General features: G+C 30.2%; 4 protein-coding genes across 7 annotated transcripts; 1 reads left to right on the top strand and 3 right to left on the bottom strand.

Moving 5' to 3' along the window:
• Nucleotides 1-10,590: 10,590 nt before the first annotated feature.
• On the bottom strand, nucleotides 10,591-17,033 carry Ipk2 (Inositol phosphate kinase 2). Of its 2 annotated transcripts, none has more exons than XM_069113300.1 (5): nucleotides 16,738-17,033; nucleotides 15,405-15,728; nucleotides 13,255-13,431; nucleotides 12,267-12,527; nucleotides 10,591-12,003 (listed from the first exon to the last, which is right to left on the bottom strand). In XM_069113300.1, the coding sequence occupies exons 2-5, from the start codon at nucleotides 15,571-15,573 to the stop codon at nucleotides 11,294-11,296; spliced, it is 1,317 nt and encodes a 438-aa protein (XP_068969401.1). In that variant the 5' UTR covers nucleotides 15,574-15,728; nucleotides 16,738-17,033; the 3' UTR covers nucleotides 10,591-11,293. The 2 variants fall into 2 exon arrangements, with proteins under 2 accessions (XP_068969401.1, XP_068969402.1); XM_069113301.1 differs by lacking the exon at nucleotides 16,738-17,033 and adding an exon at nucleotides 16,258-16,398.
• LOC138179993 (meiotic nuclear division protein 1 homolog) lies at nucleotides 15,019-19,555 on the top strand. Of its 3 annotated transcripts, none has more exons than XM_069113339.1 (5): nucleotides 15,019-15,277; nucleotides 18,676-18,915; nucleotides 18,996-19,101; nucleotides 19,191-19,337; nucleotides 19,400-19,555. In XM_069113339.1, exons 2-5 carry the CDS (start codon nucleotides 18,689-18,691, stop codon nucleotides 19,535-19,537), a joined length of 618 nt encoding a protein of 205 aa, XP_068969440.1. In that variant the 5' UTR covers nucleotides 15,019-15,277; nucleotides 18,676-18,688; the 3' UTR covers nucleotides 19,538-19,555. The 3 variants fall into 3 exon arrangements, with proteins under 3 accessions (XP_068969440.1, XP_068969439.1, XP_068969438.1); XM_069113338.1 differs by lacking the exon at nucleotides 15,019-15,277 and adding an exon at nucleotides 16,504-16,624; XM_069113337.1 differs by lacking the exon at nucleotides 15,019-15,277 and adding an exon at nucleotides 17,077-17,291.
• Nucleotides 17,654-18,360, bottom strand: LOC138179995 (zinc finger HIT domain-containing protein 1). Its single transcript, XM_069113342.1, has 2 exons — nucleotides 18,219-18,360; nucleotides 17,654-18,106 (listed from the first exon to the last, which is right to left on the bottom strand). The coding sequence occupies exons 1-2, from the start codon at nucleotides 18,358-18,360 to the stop codon at nucleotides 17,784-17,786; spliced, it is 465 nt and encodes a 154-aa protein (XP_068969443.1). The 3' UTR covers nucleotides 17,654-17,783.
• Tfb5 (transcription factor B5) lies at nucleotides 18,440-19,735 on the bottom strand. Its single transcript, XM_069113345.1, has 2 exons — nucleotides 19,580-19,735; nucleotides 18,440-18,626 (listed from the first exon to the last, which is right to left on the bottom strand). Exons 1-2 carry the CDS (start codon nucleotides 19,612-19,614, stop codon nucleotides 18,440-18,442), a joined length of 222 nt encoding a protein of 73 aa, XP_068969446.1. The 5' UTR covers nucleotides 19,615-19,735.
• Between the last annotated feature and the right edge of the window lie 233 nt (nucleotides 19,736-19,968).

Raw genomic sequence — 19,968 nt, 5'->3', positions numbered from 1 at the left:
AAGTTTGACAAGAGTTATTTTTGTAACGAATCCTTCAACTAACATAACACGTACGTTATCAACGAATTACACATAACTAAATATTTCTAAAATAATTCCTAAGGAATTTCACAATTCTTTGTTACAAAGATTACTGACGAATAATATTTGAAAATAAAATTCATGAATTTTGCTATTTCAGAATAAAATTTTTCAAAATCATATATAAAAATCAAAAAATATTTAATTTAACAATATCAAACAATTGACAATGTTTTTAGTATACAAAAATAAAATCGACTAAAATAGGATGCACAAATAACTATTTTCACGTAATATTCGTAAAAACTAATCCGAGCTCTCCAACTACAAGCAAAAACGCTAATTGCGTCGCAATGACACTGGTTCGAGATCGCAGGAAACGGATCCACAGAAATAAAGAAATTAGGAATCGTCTGCGCGATACGATCGCGTCTCTTTGTGACGTAATAAAATCTCGATAAAACAGTCGCTTTTACGTTCGCCATTTCGAAGTTTACTATTTGTAATACCACGGTTCTCTATGTAATTACATGGATCGATCCGTACTATTCGATACACAGAAGAACGTCGTGCCATTTATTCTGTTGTTTTTCTCTCTGTATGTCTGGTCTGTGTCACAGACGCTCGAAATGATACCGTCAAATTACATTTCGTCTCATTTACTTACGCCGAAACGTTTCGTTCTATCGCGATACGTCTGTCTTGCGAAAGATTTCGTGAACGCAAAACATTCACGTCCTCACAGGAATGAAATCGAAACATTCTCTATTATGGTGAAATAAAAGATTGCTTTGTTGCTTATTTTTAACGTTACATCTGTATCAAACTCGGTCAGATTGATTATTTGAATTCAAGTTTTGAACCTCTCTGATAAGTTCCTTGAATCCAAATAATCTGATTTTTCGTGGATATCTGATAAAAAATATGGATAGACTAAAAAGACGTCGAAAAAAATGATGCGCGAAAAACGAAATACAAGATTAAGGAATTAAGGAATTATTTACCTTAGCTCTATTTGAAACTTGAAAGGATACGTCGAATTAAGTAAATAAAAAGTTTTATATCGATAAGGTGATATCAAGTTGATTATAGTCAGGTAACATGATTAGTCTGAACGAGATCTTTTATTTTAAAAGTGTACAAAATGTACAAAATGTCTGTCTTCTTAACACTTTGATGACACACTTCGTTTGAAAAGATTCATCTTTGCCGAGCTTATTTTAACGAGAGGTCGATCATGGATACAACATGATTGCGTAGTACATTCCAATGATTCACTTCCCTTAGTACATACGTGAAACATTTTTATAATTACATGAAAGTACACGCTGTACATTTATATCGTTATAATCGTCATTGTCTGCTATTATGTAAAATGCCTCGTTAAAACAGATCTGTGCCTTCTTTTTCACTGTATATGTTTTTATCGTAATTTTTATTATTTTGCATATTATGGAATTATTTCTCCATAATCGATCGAAAAAAATAAGACAGGTATACAAGAATATTGAGTATCTATACTACCTATCAAATAAAATAATAGGATAAATAAATATAATAATGATTTTACAGAATATAAAAATATAGGATAACTTATACAGATATGAATAACAAATAACAATCATGAAAGTGTTAAATTGAATAGAAATTTCATTGCTATAACGAACAAAATTTATCAATTAACCTTTTTGTTTGCGATATATGTAAATAGATATTTGTCAACATATTTGCAATATATTATTTCCCTGTTTATAAGTGTCGTTTAATGCGTCTTGCCCTGTGTTGCATTGAAATATATACATTCACAGATATGGGTAAATAGAGAATGCATTCATATGTGTATGGAATTACATTGTTACACATTGTCTAACATACACAAATTCTTTATTCATTATTGTATTTCCACTCCATCGAATATTCTTACAAGGAGATATAAAAATTATATTTTACATTTTCAAAATATTGATTTTATGATTTATGACGATCAAATACTTTTTATTGGTCTGGATCATCGCTACAAATTTTGTACTCTTTAACATATAGACTTTCTTGAAGGAAATCAACCATTATCTATTAAAACTTTATTAATCTTGCGTAATTATGTTATACCGAGTAGTTACTTGGTAGATAAATCGGAAGTTGATCTTCCCACTCGTTCTACACATCTATAAAACGTCGTTCACTAGTCAAACGGAGCCTTTCATTTCGCGAAATGAGGTTCAATGGCGGATAAAAAATTATGGAACACTGCTAAGATAAATATGGATATTCAAAACTATTACAAACGTAAAAAAAGCACAAGACCATTGGGGAAGTATTTATATAACAACGTACACTACCAAAACCGTGGCCATTTTTCACGGTATAATTACGAATGAAATAATCAACAAATCAAAAAAGAAACGTAGAATGGTTAGCTCTTTGAAACCGTAGCTTCATCCAGGCGGTGCAAACAAAAATCTGCTAGTGTTCTGACGGAACGGTCCAGACAATTTTACTGGTTGAATAGCGACGATTGACGAGCATTGGCGCGTCGCTATGTGATCAGAACCACAGCAACCAGCAATACATCTTGCTACAGCGATCGTGTTAACTCGCCGCAAACATCATACGCTTCCATGGCATCGAAGCGGTTACTCGCCGTCTGGTCAATATATATTTCAAAATTGTCGTTCGTACGAGAAGCGTGATGCGAAAACAGCCTGAAATTATCGATTGCCACCTAGCCCGCATCCGTTTTCAATTTGCCGCGTAGACCGCAATAAATAAGCAAAAAAACGAAGGTTGAAATGTCGCGCTTCGTTCTCGTGGCTATGCTCGAAAATTATGATTATGCGAACGAATTCACCGAACCACGGCTAATTTCGTTCCAGTGAATCGAAGTCACATCGTGCAACATTTGTTTTCTGTAGACGCTGATTTCGCCAAAATTTTACGGGAAATTCCGATGTTGAAAGGTACACAGGCTCACGATAGTATTTAAACACCTATCACAGAAGATTTGTACATATATGTACATGGAATATTGTGTGTGTCATATAAAAGAATTTGATATTTCGTTAACACTGTATCGAATCACGCTAAAAATAGTCCAATTGAATATCGAGGCTTACTAATATAACGGATAATTCGTCGTTGAAATACCTTTGTAATCTCTGTGAAACATACACTTGTTATAGAAGAGTACGAGGTACATATGTAAGTACATCTGCATAGTAGGATGTATAACGTGGATGTTTGGATTAGGATAGAATTGGGTTTGGATTAGGAAAGAACAAATTTTATAAAAAGGAAAAGATAGCATTTCTACTGTCTAAATAATAAACAAAAATATAGATAATTAGATAATGAAATTTTCTAATGTTAAAATGTGCAAAACTTTCTGATGTTTGAAATATGTAATTGGTTTACTATCACCTTATTTCGAAGAATAAGAAATCAGATAGGTATATTTTAAATGAATAACAGTCATTAAGTAATGGAATAAATTTTTTAACATATTTAGTTGTAAAAGATTATGTTCATTTTATTATAATATATTGTTAAATTTGTGTATGTATATATTACGTAAATGTATATAAACGATATAGAGTGTTTCGCTTGAAGTATTCTGATTTTAGCGAACGCATGTTTTGCTTCGACAAACGCTTATTCTGCATTCAGTAGAAAATTACTGTTTCCAAAAGTGAGAGAAAAGAAATAAATATAACAAAATTCTTATAATTTTTTATTCAATACGAATAAAAATATATGTATTGTATCGATCTCATAACTAATTTTGATTCGTTAAGACGTTAATTTTGAAACAAATTCTCATAATTGCAACATTTACGTCGATCTTTTATCGTTAATTGGCGGTCGTTTAAAGAGTCGAGGTAAATTTCTTGGACGATGTTTGTACGCGAATAGAGAATTCTGTTGAACGTAATTACATGATCAATCGTTTCGATTGAACGTTGGCCGCTGTCCTCGACATGGTCCATTGGCTGGCCGTGGAGAAAAAATTATTACGTGGCATTGAACAGACCAGCATGCTCTATACGCGTGTTCATTAATTTTAATCTTTGTCACGAATGTCGTAAATGGCCCCTTTACCGACTTTTCCATCTTCGTTGGTTTCGTACATTGTCATCGCTCCTCTCCTTATCCCTACATATTATATTATGTTCAAGAAAAGGCAAAATACTAGATTTATTGTTGACAATTGCTTTTAATGCTAATCTTTATTATCTTACAATAGATTTTTTGTTATTATTTCCAAATGTCGATAATTGTAAGAATTGGCAGTATTTGTATTATTATGTTAAATAGCGAGCTTTGGTAGAATTAGAAACGTATCGAATTACAATTGTTAATGAACACGTGTAACTAATTAGTTATCTTACATGTTCACTTATCTATAGTATACTGATTGAAGTTACATATGATCGATGAGCGAAATTTAATATTATGCAATTGTAATACGGTACTCGCTGCCGAACGAAGTTAAAATTCTCGCAAAATAAATTGATCAATTCATGACTATTCTATTCATAAATATTATCTATGCATATTTTGGAGAAAAAGGATGAGTTAAGTTTGCGCTTATATTTAAATGTAATTTATTTATTAGAACATGATGTTCCATTGATTTATACTCATTAGTTAGAGACTTAAATTAAAACAATATACATGAAATATATTTGATTAATAATTTACGCATTAACCGTTCGTTAATAATTAAATTATGTTTAGTGAAAACATTATGCTTGTTATTAAGTTATGTTTTTATAAGAAAATAAATTTATAGTTATCGATTGAATTATTAATTTACGATACATTTGCATATATATACGATACGCAACGGATACGACGTTATTCGATTATATGAAATTAGTAAATGACTTTCTGCAGACTGATTTAACTTTGTGAATACGTCCTTTTCACTGAACTTATAGAATTTCAATTTATTTAACTTTAAGTAAGTTCATTAAAACTTATCCAATTTCGATGGAAATTAAGCTCCGACATATTTGGAAAAAAATAAATCACATGATCTTGCCATATATAACGTTTTGTTATAGTAAAGAGATAAACGTGTACATTCGAAATCGAAATTTTATATTGGAGTTCCTAAAGTTATCTGATTAAATGAATGGCTCAGTTCAAAAGACAGTTTTTAAAAGAAAATATTATTAGGAGAATGTATTTATATTTCCGTAACATTCTGAATTCATTACAAATTATAAATTATGATTACAAAATTGTCAGTCATTTCCTTGTAAAAGCCACATCAGTGAAAATTTTTCTTGACTAACAGACATTTATATATTTGTCTGTATGTTATCCTTTTCTTCAAAATTTACTCACAAAATTAATATTATACACGCTTATACTATATCATCGCGTTTATTTATTTATATATTTTATTTTGTTAAATATATAAAAATATATAAAAAGAAAATGTACTATGTGTACGTATCATGTTTTGTAAAATTAAATTTTTTATACTATTTGTTGGAGATTATATTTGTTTTATTATCATGTATGACTTGTATTGAATATCGTCGAACAAAAAAAGATTGTACTGCAAGAATTAATATGGAACGTTTTATTAATACTAATTAATACATGTTACTAGTGTCACGTAAAATTTATATTCTGCATAACCTTCTACATGTAAACTTATTTCATAACGTTACAGAAATCAAAGAAACTGATTTACTTGAAAATATAAGCATTTCTAATATGCATTTAAAAGAAATTAATTATTTGTAGATATATTAAGAATGATAATGTAGCTTCTGAAATTAATAGTATCGAATTTAACATGCTCATAATTCATTTACTGAATTATAAATTAAAGAATTGTTTGAACGTATGTATCAGTAACAAGTCCTAAATTACGTATACTATTCGTTTAAAACATTTTTCGTAAATGTCTCGCATTCATCCTGAAGCAACCGATGATATGCAGTAAACGTTAAATGTTGTAATTTGTTACAACACAAAAATATTCAAAACCAGCTACTAAGTAGCCAATGGAACCAAAAGACTTATAAAAATACAAAAAACTGACGATATATGAATAGAATCTTAACGTGGTTTCGCAATATTTGGAATTAATCACAAATTTGTTGAATACACAAATTTTATGTTATCATTTATATATTATTATTATAATATATTATTATTAAAATATGATATTTGTAATATGCCCTTTTTATTCATTTCGTTATAATAACAATGTTATGATATGACACGTGATGCATAAATGATATGTACGATGGTATAAAAAGCTGTTGACGAGTTGAAAACAATTCGAGACTACGAGGAAGAGTTAAGCGTAAAATATTCGAAACCGTGACCTTCCACTTTGCAAAATCGAAAGTTTCAAAAGAAAAAAGGGGGCACTTCAGACACGTAATGAAGACAAATTAGTTAAACGATGCAAAACGAGTGAGGAACGTGAAACAAATTTTTTAGTTAATGTTCTCAATAGAATGGACCGGGGAAGAACGGAACTCGCGTTCTCATGCGGTTAACAACCGCAGAATTCAAATGGGTGCGCGGGTGCACGTTTCCTCGTCTTCCATTTCCGCAATCGAGATGCTAAATTTATCACGCGATCTCTGTCGCGGTCATTCGGTTGAAATTTGTTGTGAAACCAATCTTTATTGCGTTACACGTATCGCTGTGTATAATTTTTGGAGAAGAAGACGTAACTGCACGATTTTGTATTTTTCTTGTAGATTTAGAAAATTTGATTACTTTTTTAAATCGAGTTTGAGCAATTGAGTACATTAACGCACTTTGAGCGAAAGCATAAACATTGAAGCGAAAATTAGTTTGTATAAATTGTATTATCGACATTAGGTAAAACAGAGAATTTGTCATTGTTATTTGGCGTATTGTTTAAAAAACGGTATGTATGAATTAAATTGAAAGAGGAGAAATACCTAATAACTAAAAATGTTGAAAAATTGAGATTCGTTACAGAAAAAATTAATTTCTATAAGTATACACAATTGTTGTAATTATTGTTCTAAACTTATTGTTTAAAGTTGTAGATAAAAAGATGAAAATGATTTAAGAAAAGAATCCTTTATAGGCCATGGAAATATTCCCCTAAAAATATTATTATTACATATAGGTATTGTTTAACATTTGAATTATCTTTTTAAATTATTGTAAATAAATATAATTTGTGTTAATTATTTTTAATAATTTAAAATCTGTCAACAAATGTTAAGGATATAAAATTATCCTCAGTTTACGATACGGACAGCACATCTGTCATTTTTGAGAAGTTGAAATTTCTCACATTGCAAATTATAAAATTACAACTCGTACTACGTCGACAACTTAATTAGCATCTTAAGCGCTCGACGGATCCGCTCAATAGCAAACGACGTGTCATAAACTTCGACATCAGATGAGAACTTGACAATAGACCACTAGACGATGTCACTAACGGGACGTTACGTTACGCATCCTTAACCAGGTACGCACAAGACGCACCACTTGCGAAACGCTCAAGACAGTTCGACAGTTACAGGATTGGACAGACACAGATTCCCACCTCACAGTAAACGTCGACGAAAACCCACCCCCTAGACTGACACCTACAATATGAACATCAGGCGCTTCGAGAATAAGAATTTGTGTTCAATACGCTCCACCTTACGTTTAAAGACTCTCATTTACGTTTAAACCAGACTTACGTTCATACAAGATACTTCAAATAAACATACAAATTACAAGCATCTTTAATCTCCCTCCACCTTGAGCGTTAATATCGTTCAAGGTTCGCGACCCCAACCGAGGAGTTGCAATTTAACTGATCACCACCTGTTGAGAGGTCGCAACAACAACAGAAGAAATTATCGCGTTAGAGGAAATCTTTATGGTTTCTTGATATAATGCGCACTTGCCAATTCTTTAACCAAATAATCAACGAAATTTTGAATCTAGTTACTTTTGAAACAAAATTTCTATTTTGCGAAAGATCCACAGATGTGACTGAATAATGAAACACTCATGCAAATGTATAAAGCAAAAAATTGAACACGTATGATCTAACAAACCTATACATCTATATCAATCAGGAATTAAATTTTATTTTACTACGTTCAATATATATATATTAAGTTTATAAGTATTTAATAGTTTTATTTTGTTTATTGTTACATCTACGTTCACTATGTGGTATAGAATATCATTGTTTCTTATTAATATTAATATCATTATCATTAACGTAGGTGTCATCACTACATTATTACTTTGTTATATATCGTTATATTTAAGTATAATCGATAATCAAATTTCCTTTGTAGCACACGTCGCATAACGTACAGTGACATAAACGAATGTAGTACATTGCGATCGTTTCTGTCGCGCATTGGCTATCAGAGACTTTCCTGCTATTCGGAACACGTAATTCAATTTGAACCGTGGTAATCGCGTTTGCGGGTTGATTAACAGAACCCCTCACCATTAATCGCGCTCCCAGTATGTAATTACATTAGGTACCGATACCCTCGAAGGTTTCCTCTGTTCAGGCACTAATAATCGTCATGAATTTATCGAGCTCGCAATTCCAATGGCGTTTCGTTATAAGATTTAGAATTTATAGCACTAGGATATCATCTTCGACGATATTTGGTGAACGGATTGAAATCCGAACATACCCGAACATACGTAGGTACATATCACGTGTGTCGGATACCGATTACCGATGAAAAAGATCGCACGAAGTCGAGTCGTTCTTCACGTTCGATTTCTATTAACCGGCGTTTATACTTCCGGTCTTTGTTACACTTTGTCACACAATTCCTATTTATGTCTATCTTCGTCCAGAGAACGCGTAAAAAGAAACATTAAAATGGAAAAGCTGACTGACCTGTAATCCTATAAATCATCGGATGCCGTAAACAGTGTAGACTGTAGCTCGCGAGCGAGAGATGACCGAACTCTTGAAAGTGTAAGTACGTAAGAATGAGAAAGAGTAAGACGTGTGATGTATACAACGCTGAAATGTATAAGCAGATATACTATGGTAAATGATGTGCCACGTAAATACAGCCGATGATCAGCAAGCAATCTATACATAATATATGTATAATATAAATATGAATATAAATACAAATATAAATATTCTATATAAATATTATTATAAATGTTACGAGAGATTAAGCAAATTATGAACTATTATCAGTTGACATGTCGTGCCGGTACGCTGATTCGACGATTCGAGCGACAATGTAAAAACTGTTTACGAGTGAATGGCGAATAAAATATACAATAACGAAAAGTTTTTTTAATAACCTACCACTTAACTGAGTTATTATTAAATAATTATAATTAATAATTATTTCTTCTAATTTGAATCTGCCTTTGAATTTAAAGAATTATTAAAGTTATCGATAATATTAAGCAGCAACGATTGCAAAAAGGAATTGTAAACAATTTTTTTTAACAGATCGATCTTGTTTTCTAAATAAATAAATAAATAGTTTATACAAAAATTTAAAAAGGAATCACAGACGGAATGTGACATTGGACAAAACTTTTATGAAATTAATTATATATTAAATTTATTTAAACGTTATCTTCGTTTAGAAATCTACATTAATTTCGAAATTATTAGTTTCGAAATCTACAAAAGAATTATAATTGCTTCTAGTAATATCTACATTGAAATAAAGTATGTATGTAGTATAATTTCCAATTATTAATAGCTGTTAATACCAAGTAAATAATATTATTTCATAGCGAATTTATCTTGTATTTTTACTTTTCTGCTAATTTCTCTTTCATTTTTTTCTAGCAAATCTCTCATTTTGTTCACATGATAATTTTATACTTCAATTACAAAAATCTGAAAAATGAATTGTTTTATATTTATCCTACCAGATGTATGAATAATTAATTTTTTTATATACTCATAATCTTGACAATTAAATATTAATGAAAAATAATTTCTAATTTCTTATTATCTGGGCATAACTGAACTCGTTATTATAACAATAACTTGTTATTTCCTGTGATTAAACTTTTCTCAAAGTGAATGAAATGTTGTTTTCAATTTTGCACTCAGAAGACAAAACTTTACTAATTATATTAATAAAACGTATCATACGTTTCTAATTTTTAAGTGATAAAAGTAATTAATACGATTACTTTAATATCTTTAAAATAACTTCTCATATCAAATATCTGCATTTGCTAGTTAACATATTTGCAAGTATTGATTATGACAACTTTTCATATCTTTATAACTTTGTAAATTATTGCATTATTGAATTTCAAAAATAGAAAACGCAAAAAATTAAAAACTGCGTACATTACATCTGATTGTTACAGAAAAATTAATTAATCAGATACACATAACTGCTTTCTTATTCTTATCTTTATTTTTGTATTCTCGTTAATAAAATATTTACAAACATACGAATTAACTTAATACACTAGAATTAAAAATAAATACAAAAGTAAATAGCATGGTAGTAAAATTGATCTCTTGAAGAAGAGATCGGTTCCTCTCCATACGCATATACATATGTATTTCCATACATTGAAATACAATACGTTGTTTCTATTTGAAAGGATTATAAGACACAATATCTTTTTTTTATCAGAATCCTAAATTTATTCAAAAGGGTAGGAATAAAGATATTAGAACTTTACATTAACACTTGGATGTTTTGTATTTATATTAACATAACAATTTTCGTATTTAATAGGTATGATTACACAATCTTATTTGTACGATAAAAATATAAGTAAAGAAATAGTATGAGGAATCAATGATTACAACAATTGTTGTAAGAATGACGAATACATATGTATGACCAGGTATATAAAACCAACAAATATGGTCTTTAGTAACATGGAATATCGACAAGTGAGGGTGCATCGAAGAATGTGAATGTTAGAAATGTTGTTACATCCGGTGCGAAACAATTAAGATTCAGTATTCAGTGCTTTCATTATGACCAACTATAGGTACAAAAAAGCGTTCCATGAAAGCTCTAAAACAATAAATATTTTACTGTTCGATCGTGTTACATACCCAATAAGCTTTCACGGAACATTCTTGACCTCGTATTTTATTTATGCGGTAATGTGCATACATTGTCACGATTTACAACTTCCGGTTTACGATTTCTCTAACCTACCGTCAAAAATTAATCTAATTTTATTAAACAATATAAAATACAGTTATGTAACATCTCGTATTGCAATTTGAAAGAAAAAATGTAACAACTTCTTATATTGTAATAAATATGGTTCATGCAGTGGTATCCTTGGAGACTAGGAACATCTCCACGAGTTTAATCAGATTTTCGATTCCTTCTAGATAATTTAGATCAAGAGCATTTTGATCCTCTGCTGGGAAGACGTGCGTGAAATCGATCATGTTAATTCTAACCCAGTTCTGTTTCTCTTTCATCGAACTGGTAAGTTCGTTCAGCAAATCATCGTAATCTTCTTTCATTCTTCTAATGTCGTCGTCGAAGTTGTTGACGTACGAATGTGTACGGCAGAGTCGATCCACTTTAAAGTCCGGGCTACACGATCCACTTCTATTCAAAGTCTTTTCTTTGCTCGAAGAATCATTCTCGCCACTCAAGCTGATGCTCCTCTTAATAAAATGTGCCTTCTCCATCGTCCGATTCCTGTTGCTTTCGATACTTGAAACTGAATTACTCGTCGCGTCATTCGTGTGTTTGAACACATTCGATGTGGTTGCATAATTACTTGTGGAGGAAAATGACGTGGATACGTGGCTAGGTAATTTATTGACGTTCGTGTTATTTAGGCGAAGATAATGCCGCAACCTTTTTGCATCATATGCCACCAATAAGGAACTAGAATAAAAGCGGAACAACCGCTGCATACGAAAGAATAGTAAGATCTTCCACAAGAAAGAGAGCAGCATCACAATCAATTGACGACAGGGCGGTCTTTCTGGACTTATATTCAGGAAGATTTTCAGCGCTGCGCAGGAAAGAAAAGGCACCATTTGGAATAGTTTGAATAAAAAAAGTAAATTGTTTAAAGTGTTCTGGAAACGGCTTCCAGCGTTTCGTTACAATCGTTCCTCATATGATCCAATAGTGATATGTATACCACTTATACAACTATACGTACGTGACTAATGAAACATTAAAAGACATTTGAATTATAACAGCTAGCGATAGCTCGTAAATTCATAATGCTGTGTATAATTCCCTATAAAATAATTGAAGTTAATGATATACCTTCCACGACACCATTAGCATCAAGAGTCTTGCCATAATGTTTGCCAAACTGTCTTAATTTCCCGGAAGAAACGCAATATACTTGAAAGCCGGTTATACAGAATCCATAAGTGCGTTTAGATTCGGCGTACTTTAACTCTTCCGTTGCTTTTTTCTCTGGCGTAGCTAAAGGATCCCACGTTCGTCTACCTATTTTTATATCCATCACGCACGGTTCCGCCATACCATCAGTAATATCTTTCAGCGTAAGGAATGTTACTCCTAATATTTTACGAAAACGATTAATCATATTGTGTTAAACTGTACCAAGATTTTTCAGCAATTAAGTGTAGGTACAGAATCTTGGGGTAAATTCTTTAATAATTACTAATACATGCATGGTAAATAAATAACATACTAAGCATCGAATATATATCAATGTAACCACAACTCATCTTCTATTTTACGCAAAATTGTCCATAAGAAGCAAAAGATCTATTTATTTTCTTTATTGTTAAAGATAAAAAAGAAATTATTTTAAAAAACATCCAATGACTTGTTATCGTAAATTAAGTAAAATTCTCTTTTAAAATTAATTAGAACCACTAACAGCTTTACAAAGAAACAATAGATATGTATTTTTCTAATTCTACAGTATTTTATAACAACCATAGATAATAACATTTATCTTTTTCAAATAAAAGATATGACAACACCGAATGTAGTAAAATATTCATGTATTCTCATAAAATAGCAGTGACAGTGACTGTAATAAAAAAGAAGAACATTCTTTTCTCTCGAATATTTTATCGAATTTAACTGCGAAAAAAATAATTACATATTTTGTTTTAAAAAATAGTGTTGTATAATATCGCCTATTTTATATTAATTTACTTAAAATGACTTTTAAATACAATTGTGACAATGAAAAACATATGGAGAACGAAATTAAGGGAATAAGAAGAAATGTAAGAAACAAATTAAAAATTCGATACTTTTGATATCTTACGTCTGCCAAAAATTTGTAACTCTGTTGTGCCGTAATATCGTGGAACATAATTCTTCAATTGTAACATAATAGGGTCTTGAGATGTTTGTAAGTTTTCATAGAAGGAAATTTCTCTTTTCCCAAGTAACGGTTTAACAACAGGTTTAAACACACGGCCGTCCGACCTACGTAACATGCCTACAACATTTATTAACCTTTTATAACATCATTGATTACATAATAAAAATTAAATAATTTTTGTTTCCTATTTCATAAACAAAAATAACAAAGTACCATGTAAATATAGATTCACAAATACTTAACGAGAAATTTACAATAATGTATTAAATAAATAGCAATAAGTATGAAATAAATATCACGTATGAACTTGTCGTTCATGAATTGCAGTTGAAAGTATTTATGCAACTCGCTCGTTGGAACTCTTTTCACAACCGTTATCAACGAAACTCGTAACACAATATTCCGCTAGATTACATATACTAGGAAAAATGATTATTCAATATTTACTTTTTTGGGTAGCACAACTGTATATGTTATCGTGAAGAATTCTCACGATTTAACTTTCACTTATATAGAGTTTATATCAAATAAATATGAAATTCACAACAAAATAATAAAAATTATTTTCATCAAACCTAAGTTATAACAACAAATTATTATTTGTCTCATTTTGTTAAAATCACGATTAAGCTCCCTTGAACCTATATGTACATCTATATAATATTTTCCTATATTTTTACATGTAAGAGACATTATATAGGTATACAGTGCAATTTTATGGTTGAATTCTCAAAATAAAGGAGAAGTAATACAATTTATGGAAAAAATATCTTTATTACCAGATTAAACAGTTCAAACTAACTCAAAGTCGCATTAAATCATATTTCTAGTATGAAGAAGATGTTTATTAAAATAAAACGAATGAGAAACGCATAATTCTCATACAAGACATGCGAATCATTCTTTTCAAAATCCGACAGTAAAAGACTGCGTGATACCACCACCAAGGGGGTTATCTCTAAATCATCGACACAATTTCACTGACACCGAGTTCGCCCACAATATCTATTTGCCGATATGTTGAAATCACCAACTATCACTTCACTGACATTGTTTTTTACCGGTAATTATTATACGTACCATCATATGTTATCGTTGATTATGCACCTTTATCTACATTCGCTCCTGTTTCTTACTGAAATCTATGTTAATGATACTTCTTATGATTGGCAGAACTGAGTTCTTATGACTTTCCGTAGAAGAGATGATTCACAAATAGTAGTGAATTAAAAAAGTGGACGGAGGATGGAATCCCTCCCCCTGGATCAACATTCTGAAAGGATTTAAGCTAATCCAAATCTAATTTTATTTTAAATAGAAATGAATGTAAGTGAAGGTAGATATTTCCTTCTCCGCCCATGCATTTGATTTACTACATATATCCTCCATTAAAACCTTCCCAACACGATTCGGGGTAATGATCTTGACAGCGTATTAAAAATTACAGAAATCGAAGGTTACCAAGTTTTTATAAATATTTATCTATATAACTTGTATCATTTTCCTTTTCCCTTCATCTTTTTTATGCGCAAAAATGAATATTTAGATATAAATACATAATTAGTGATAACATATATATACGGAAAATGTAATATTTGATAACAATGAACTGCCAGCAAGAGTGAATGTCGATGAGGTGATTGTCGATGACTTCAGCGTGTCAACAAATAAACATTATCGGTGAACTCGGTATCGGTGTCAGTTTCTTAGACTTAAACGTAATCCCTACTAAGGAGACTACGCAGATCGCATCTGTTGGACAAATGCCCAATACCTCTGCTGGAACACTAGTGAAAGTGAGAGGTACAAATACGAACGAATGTAGAAAGAATAAGTGGAACGAATGAATGGATCGACTGAATGTTAGTAAGATAAGTATAAATCGTGTAAAAAGTCTACAAATAGTAAAATTGATGCATGAATAAGGGAGATTTATAAAGAAAAACATTATTTCTTTGAGAAGGTAAGAACCAAGACGCATTTGAAGTTGCTACTTTCCTTTATCAAATAACTAAGTATCGAGACGATTCAATAAATCTGTTTTCTTCGCATTTCATCTTCCGCGGCATTTAATTCGATCAGATGCTTACCAATAGTCTGTCGTTCGATATCTAACGACGGATGTCCGGCTACCCGAGATTCCAACGGGCTTATTCCAACAGGAAGTCCATAGTTGGATGGAATTTCAGCTAAGTCCGTGTTCGAAAGCTTATCAAGATGGCATAAACTTTTATCGGTCTGAGAGTCTAATGTCGTCATCGTGTTATTGCAATGAGTGGTACACAGTAATTACTTCTGCAATTAAAGGGTTGCACGATTTGCAAAGGTCTTATCTTCGCTGCAAAATCCACCTTAGCCACCAGCCGTTAGTCATCGAAGCTTATTCTAATTATCTTCAGCTGTCTTACTTCCGTCTATAAATACAAATTTCAGTTGATGAGGAAGTTCAACAGACCAGTTACTTAGGTATAATTATATGTACTTATAGATTGCAATACTATTAAACTGACTGAATGATTTTTAAAAGTCAAACGTTTTTACGCTTCAACATAATATTTTGCAATACGTTATATTATTCGTTGTTCAAATAAAAGAAAACGCGAATAAAATTCGTATTTTCCTCATAAAAATTTGGAACTTTTCTATATGATTTACAGTTATAAATTAAGCATACAAGCCTGCAAAAATAACTCTTAAAAAATGATATCAAAATAATATATTATTTTCATTTACATTTTTGATATCAAATTTTAATATTAGCATTCATGATCTAACATAATTAATATCAAAGTTCCTAAAGAATAAAAATAAATTATTACATAAAAATTACGCATGTACATACATTGTTTAAAAGAATTTCCATGTCTCGTATTTTTCGTTTGACAAAACGAAAATTCTATCGTGCTACAATATCGATAATTTCATTCTTAAAATAGATGTTACCTTCGATTATTCTTTCTCACTCGAAAATCCACAATTTAAAATTTTTGATTAAGCGTATCACAGGTAAATTCACATCACACTGAATAATATATAAGGTGCAGTCTCTCGATGCTCTTTCAAATGATCGAAAACCAAAATAAGTTAGAACAAACATTTCGCGCGACGCTTAAAACATCGTATTAAGGTACTCATCTAGATCGGTAGAGGGCAGAATGTGTTTGCGAAAACTGAATGTTTTAAATTCGCGCTTTTACCAACAAATCGTGATATTCGTTCGTCTTTTGAAACTGCAATATTAGCAAAAACAGTATTTATAAAATTAAATTAAATTCGAACAATTTTCTATCTGATTAACTACTTCTACAAGGTATGAACACGTACATTCATTAATTAATACGAGGAAACTTGTAACATTTTAGGAATCGACATTTTGAGCATTCGAAAGAATCATAAAATACAACTCATATAAAGCATACGTACATTTATTGGAAATAACAGGAGAATAATTTATTAGCCACTCTTCTTTTACAATTGTTATATCTATGACATTTTACATGCCTATGTATTATTATAACCTATACAATAACCAGTCCACAACACTATAGTATGCTCGAATACGTAACACTTTCACATAGACAATTTCGTTCGAATCCGTCCGTATATTAGGCGGAACAAAGATTACATTCACGAATTTAAACTTCACATAATTATAAACGATTATATGTCCTACCACTAGACGTTTTTCTACTTTTCTATTGCTGCCTCTTTCGTCACAGTACAAAGATTCTTCTAGATTCCACCAGAGGGCCATTGTTTTTATAAAATGAAAATCGTTCCCGCCTTGTTCTCAGAGATTTATATTAGTCAGTTAATACGTTAGCTGAAACTACGTTTCAACAGCTCATTTTACACGTGTTTTTTATTTCGCTCTTTCCTTTGGCTATATTATAATCCAAATAATTTGTGTAGAAGTTAATATTTACGTAATATTATAGTACAGACGTGCAATATTACTGTTTATAATCCTTTAAAACGTAAGTAATATTGTAAACAATAAACAAAGTACAAAGCAATAAGTATGTATACTGTGTTTTTTAATAATGCATGAAAAAGTATAAACATTTTTTCTATCTGACAATACATACTATTGAGATAAGTTTTAAAACAATCGATAACAGTAGTTTCTTGAAATAATAAATAATGTTTTACATAATGTTGTATATGTAATACAATTTTAGTACATGAAAAAATACAAATTCTTCATAATTATATATCAATAAATATATTTAAAATTACCATTATTATATAAAATTACTATATATTTAAAACTTATTAAAAATTTTTAATTTATTATATTAGTTTATTGCATCATAAAAGGAGAAAAGAGTACCAAATATTAATATAAAAATACACAATTTTATTGAATACTTTCTTCTTACATATATTAGTCTTATTATGTTTACAATAAGAAAAATATGTTTTATTTATAATATTGAACTATAAGCTTTATGATAACCACATACTTATTAAGCTGTCCATTTTAAACATCTTGTGTCAAGATGAGTACCTAGACACTTCATACTGCAATATCTAGCTCCACAAGGAATACAAGTATAATTACTAGGGAAACCACAAACTGCACAAAATTGTCGTTCTGGAAATCGGGATGGTTGTGCTTGAGCAGATGCATAATTAGGTGGATTTGGATTAATATTTAGATCTTCTTCCACTAACTGAGCAAAAGTTTTACGAAATCGTTGTTTATAATACTCTGCTGATCTGGTCTTTTTTCTTCTACCACCTCTATTATCTAGAGTCTCTTGAAACTTTGGAACTTTCTTGCTCATTACTGAAACAATTATAGTATTTGTAAAATGTTATAAATTGTTACGCCCACAATGCTATAAAAAAATTATATTTGAATTGTTAAACAAATAGAATTGTGCAATGTATTTACATACCCAAATCTGCATGCGGATCATCATGAAAATTATCTTGCTCCAAAGCCTCCAATGCTTTCTTTTGTCTACGTTTACGAGCAGCTTCATCAAGCACTCTCTTTTGATATGCATCTTTTATTCTACCAGATTCTCGAGCAGCCATATTTGATTAATTTATAGTAATTCACAATCTTTTAATCTATTTTATAATAGGTTATAAATAAGACATTCTTTGATAGTTTTTATATTCCTTTCTCAGCTAGAGGAAATGATATTTGATCCATAAGGTCATCCACTTTTGTTTGTAAGGTGTCTAAAATATCGGCAGAGATAAATAAATGCCTCTCATCTAGATCTTGAATAATAAATTTTCGTCCTAAAGCAAATGTCTCGTCTAAATGCAAAAGAAATTGCTTCATAGCTGCATCGCTATAAACATAATAAATAATTTCCATTAAAATTTATTACTTCATTACAGTCACTTAACTAAAATGTCTAAACGTAAAGGAGTTTCTTTCGAAGAAAAACGTATAAGACTGCTTCAACTGTTTTATGAAAGAAAAGAATTTTTTACTTTAAAAGAATTAGAAAAAATCGCAGCTAAAGAAAAAGGGATTGTTGCACAGGCAGTAAAAGATGTACTTCAAACACTAGTAGATGATGGATTAGTAAGATCAGAAAAGATTGGTACTTCTGTATATTTTTGGATTTTTCCAGGGTAGGAACAAAGTATATAATTCTGTTTTATATAAAAATAATATTACATTAAAAGTAATAATAAATAAATATGTTGTGCAGAGAAAATATTGCTAGGATAGAACAAAGGATCTCCGAAGCATCAAAAAACATAGTAGAAGCAGAATTTAAACTTCAAAAACTGAAAGATACTTGCGAAAAAGAAAAGGTAATATTGTTACAGGAAATTAGTTGATATATAATTACAAAACTTAGGTTATGTTTTTTTCTATATATTTATTGGTATAAAATATATAGATAGGAAAAGAAGATACAGAGGAAAGACAAATTTTATTACGTGAACTAGAAGAATTAAAAGCCAAAGAGAATCAATTAAATAAACAAATTGCTAAATTCAGTGATGCTGATCCAGAAGTTATAGCTAAACTTGGAGAAAAAGTACAGGTATAAGAGTATTAAAAGGTTTAAATTTACATTAAATTAATACAAATTTTCTTATCTTTTAGAAATATAAAGAAGTTACAAATACATGGACAGATAACATTTTTGCTATTCAAAGTTGGTGTAAAAACAAATTTGACATATCTGTAGAATGTCTCAATAAACAATTCAATATTCCTGATGACTTAGATTACAAAGAATAAAGACATTTGAAATTTAAACCAATTTTTATTTTTTATACATACCATTCAACTAAAATCCCTTTCGTAACATTTACCATGACTTTTTCTTTTTTATCTTCCACAAAAATGATCAGATATCTAGATTTTTCATAATTGCCTTACGTCTGCACGCATGTGTAGTACAAAGTACTATTATAAATTATAAGCATAGATATGAACTTATAGGTATAACTACAAGTCATTGAGTATATTCGTCTCCAAGTATTAGATGAGAAAATCAGTATGATTCAAATTATTTCGTTTAGTACATAACAAGCGTCAACAGAGGCGTTGATAACGACATTTTATATAACCTGATATAAATATATTTTATTTATAAATTAACAATATTTTCACAGATCATATTACATATACGTAAATGAAGAAAACAGGATTATAATAAATTCATAATA

Source organism: Bombus flavifrons, chromosome 5 (genome assembly GCF_040668555.2).
Source record: "Bombus flavifrons isolate JBK064 chromosome 5, iyBomFlav1_principal, whole genome shotgun sequence".
Taxonomy (NCBI): Eukaryota; Metazoa; Arthropoda; class Insecta; order Hymenoptera; family Apidae; genus Bombus; species Bombus flavifrons.
This window is presented reverse-complemented; position numbering and strand designations above follow the sequence as displayed.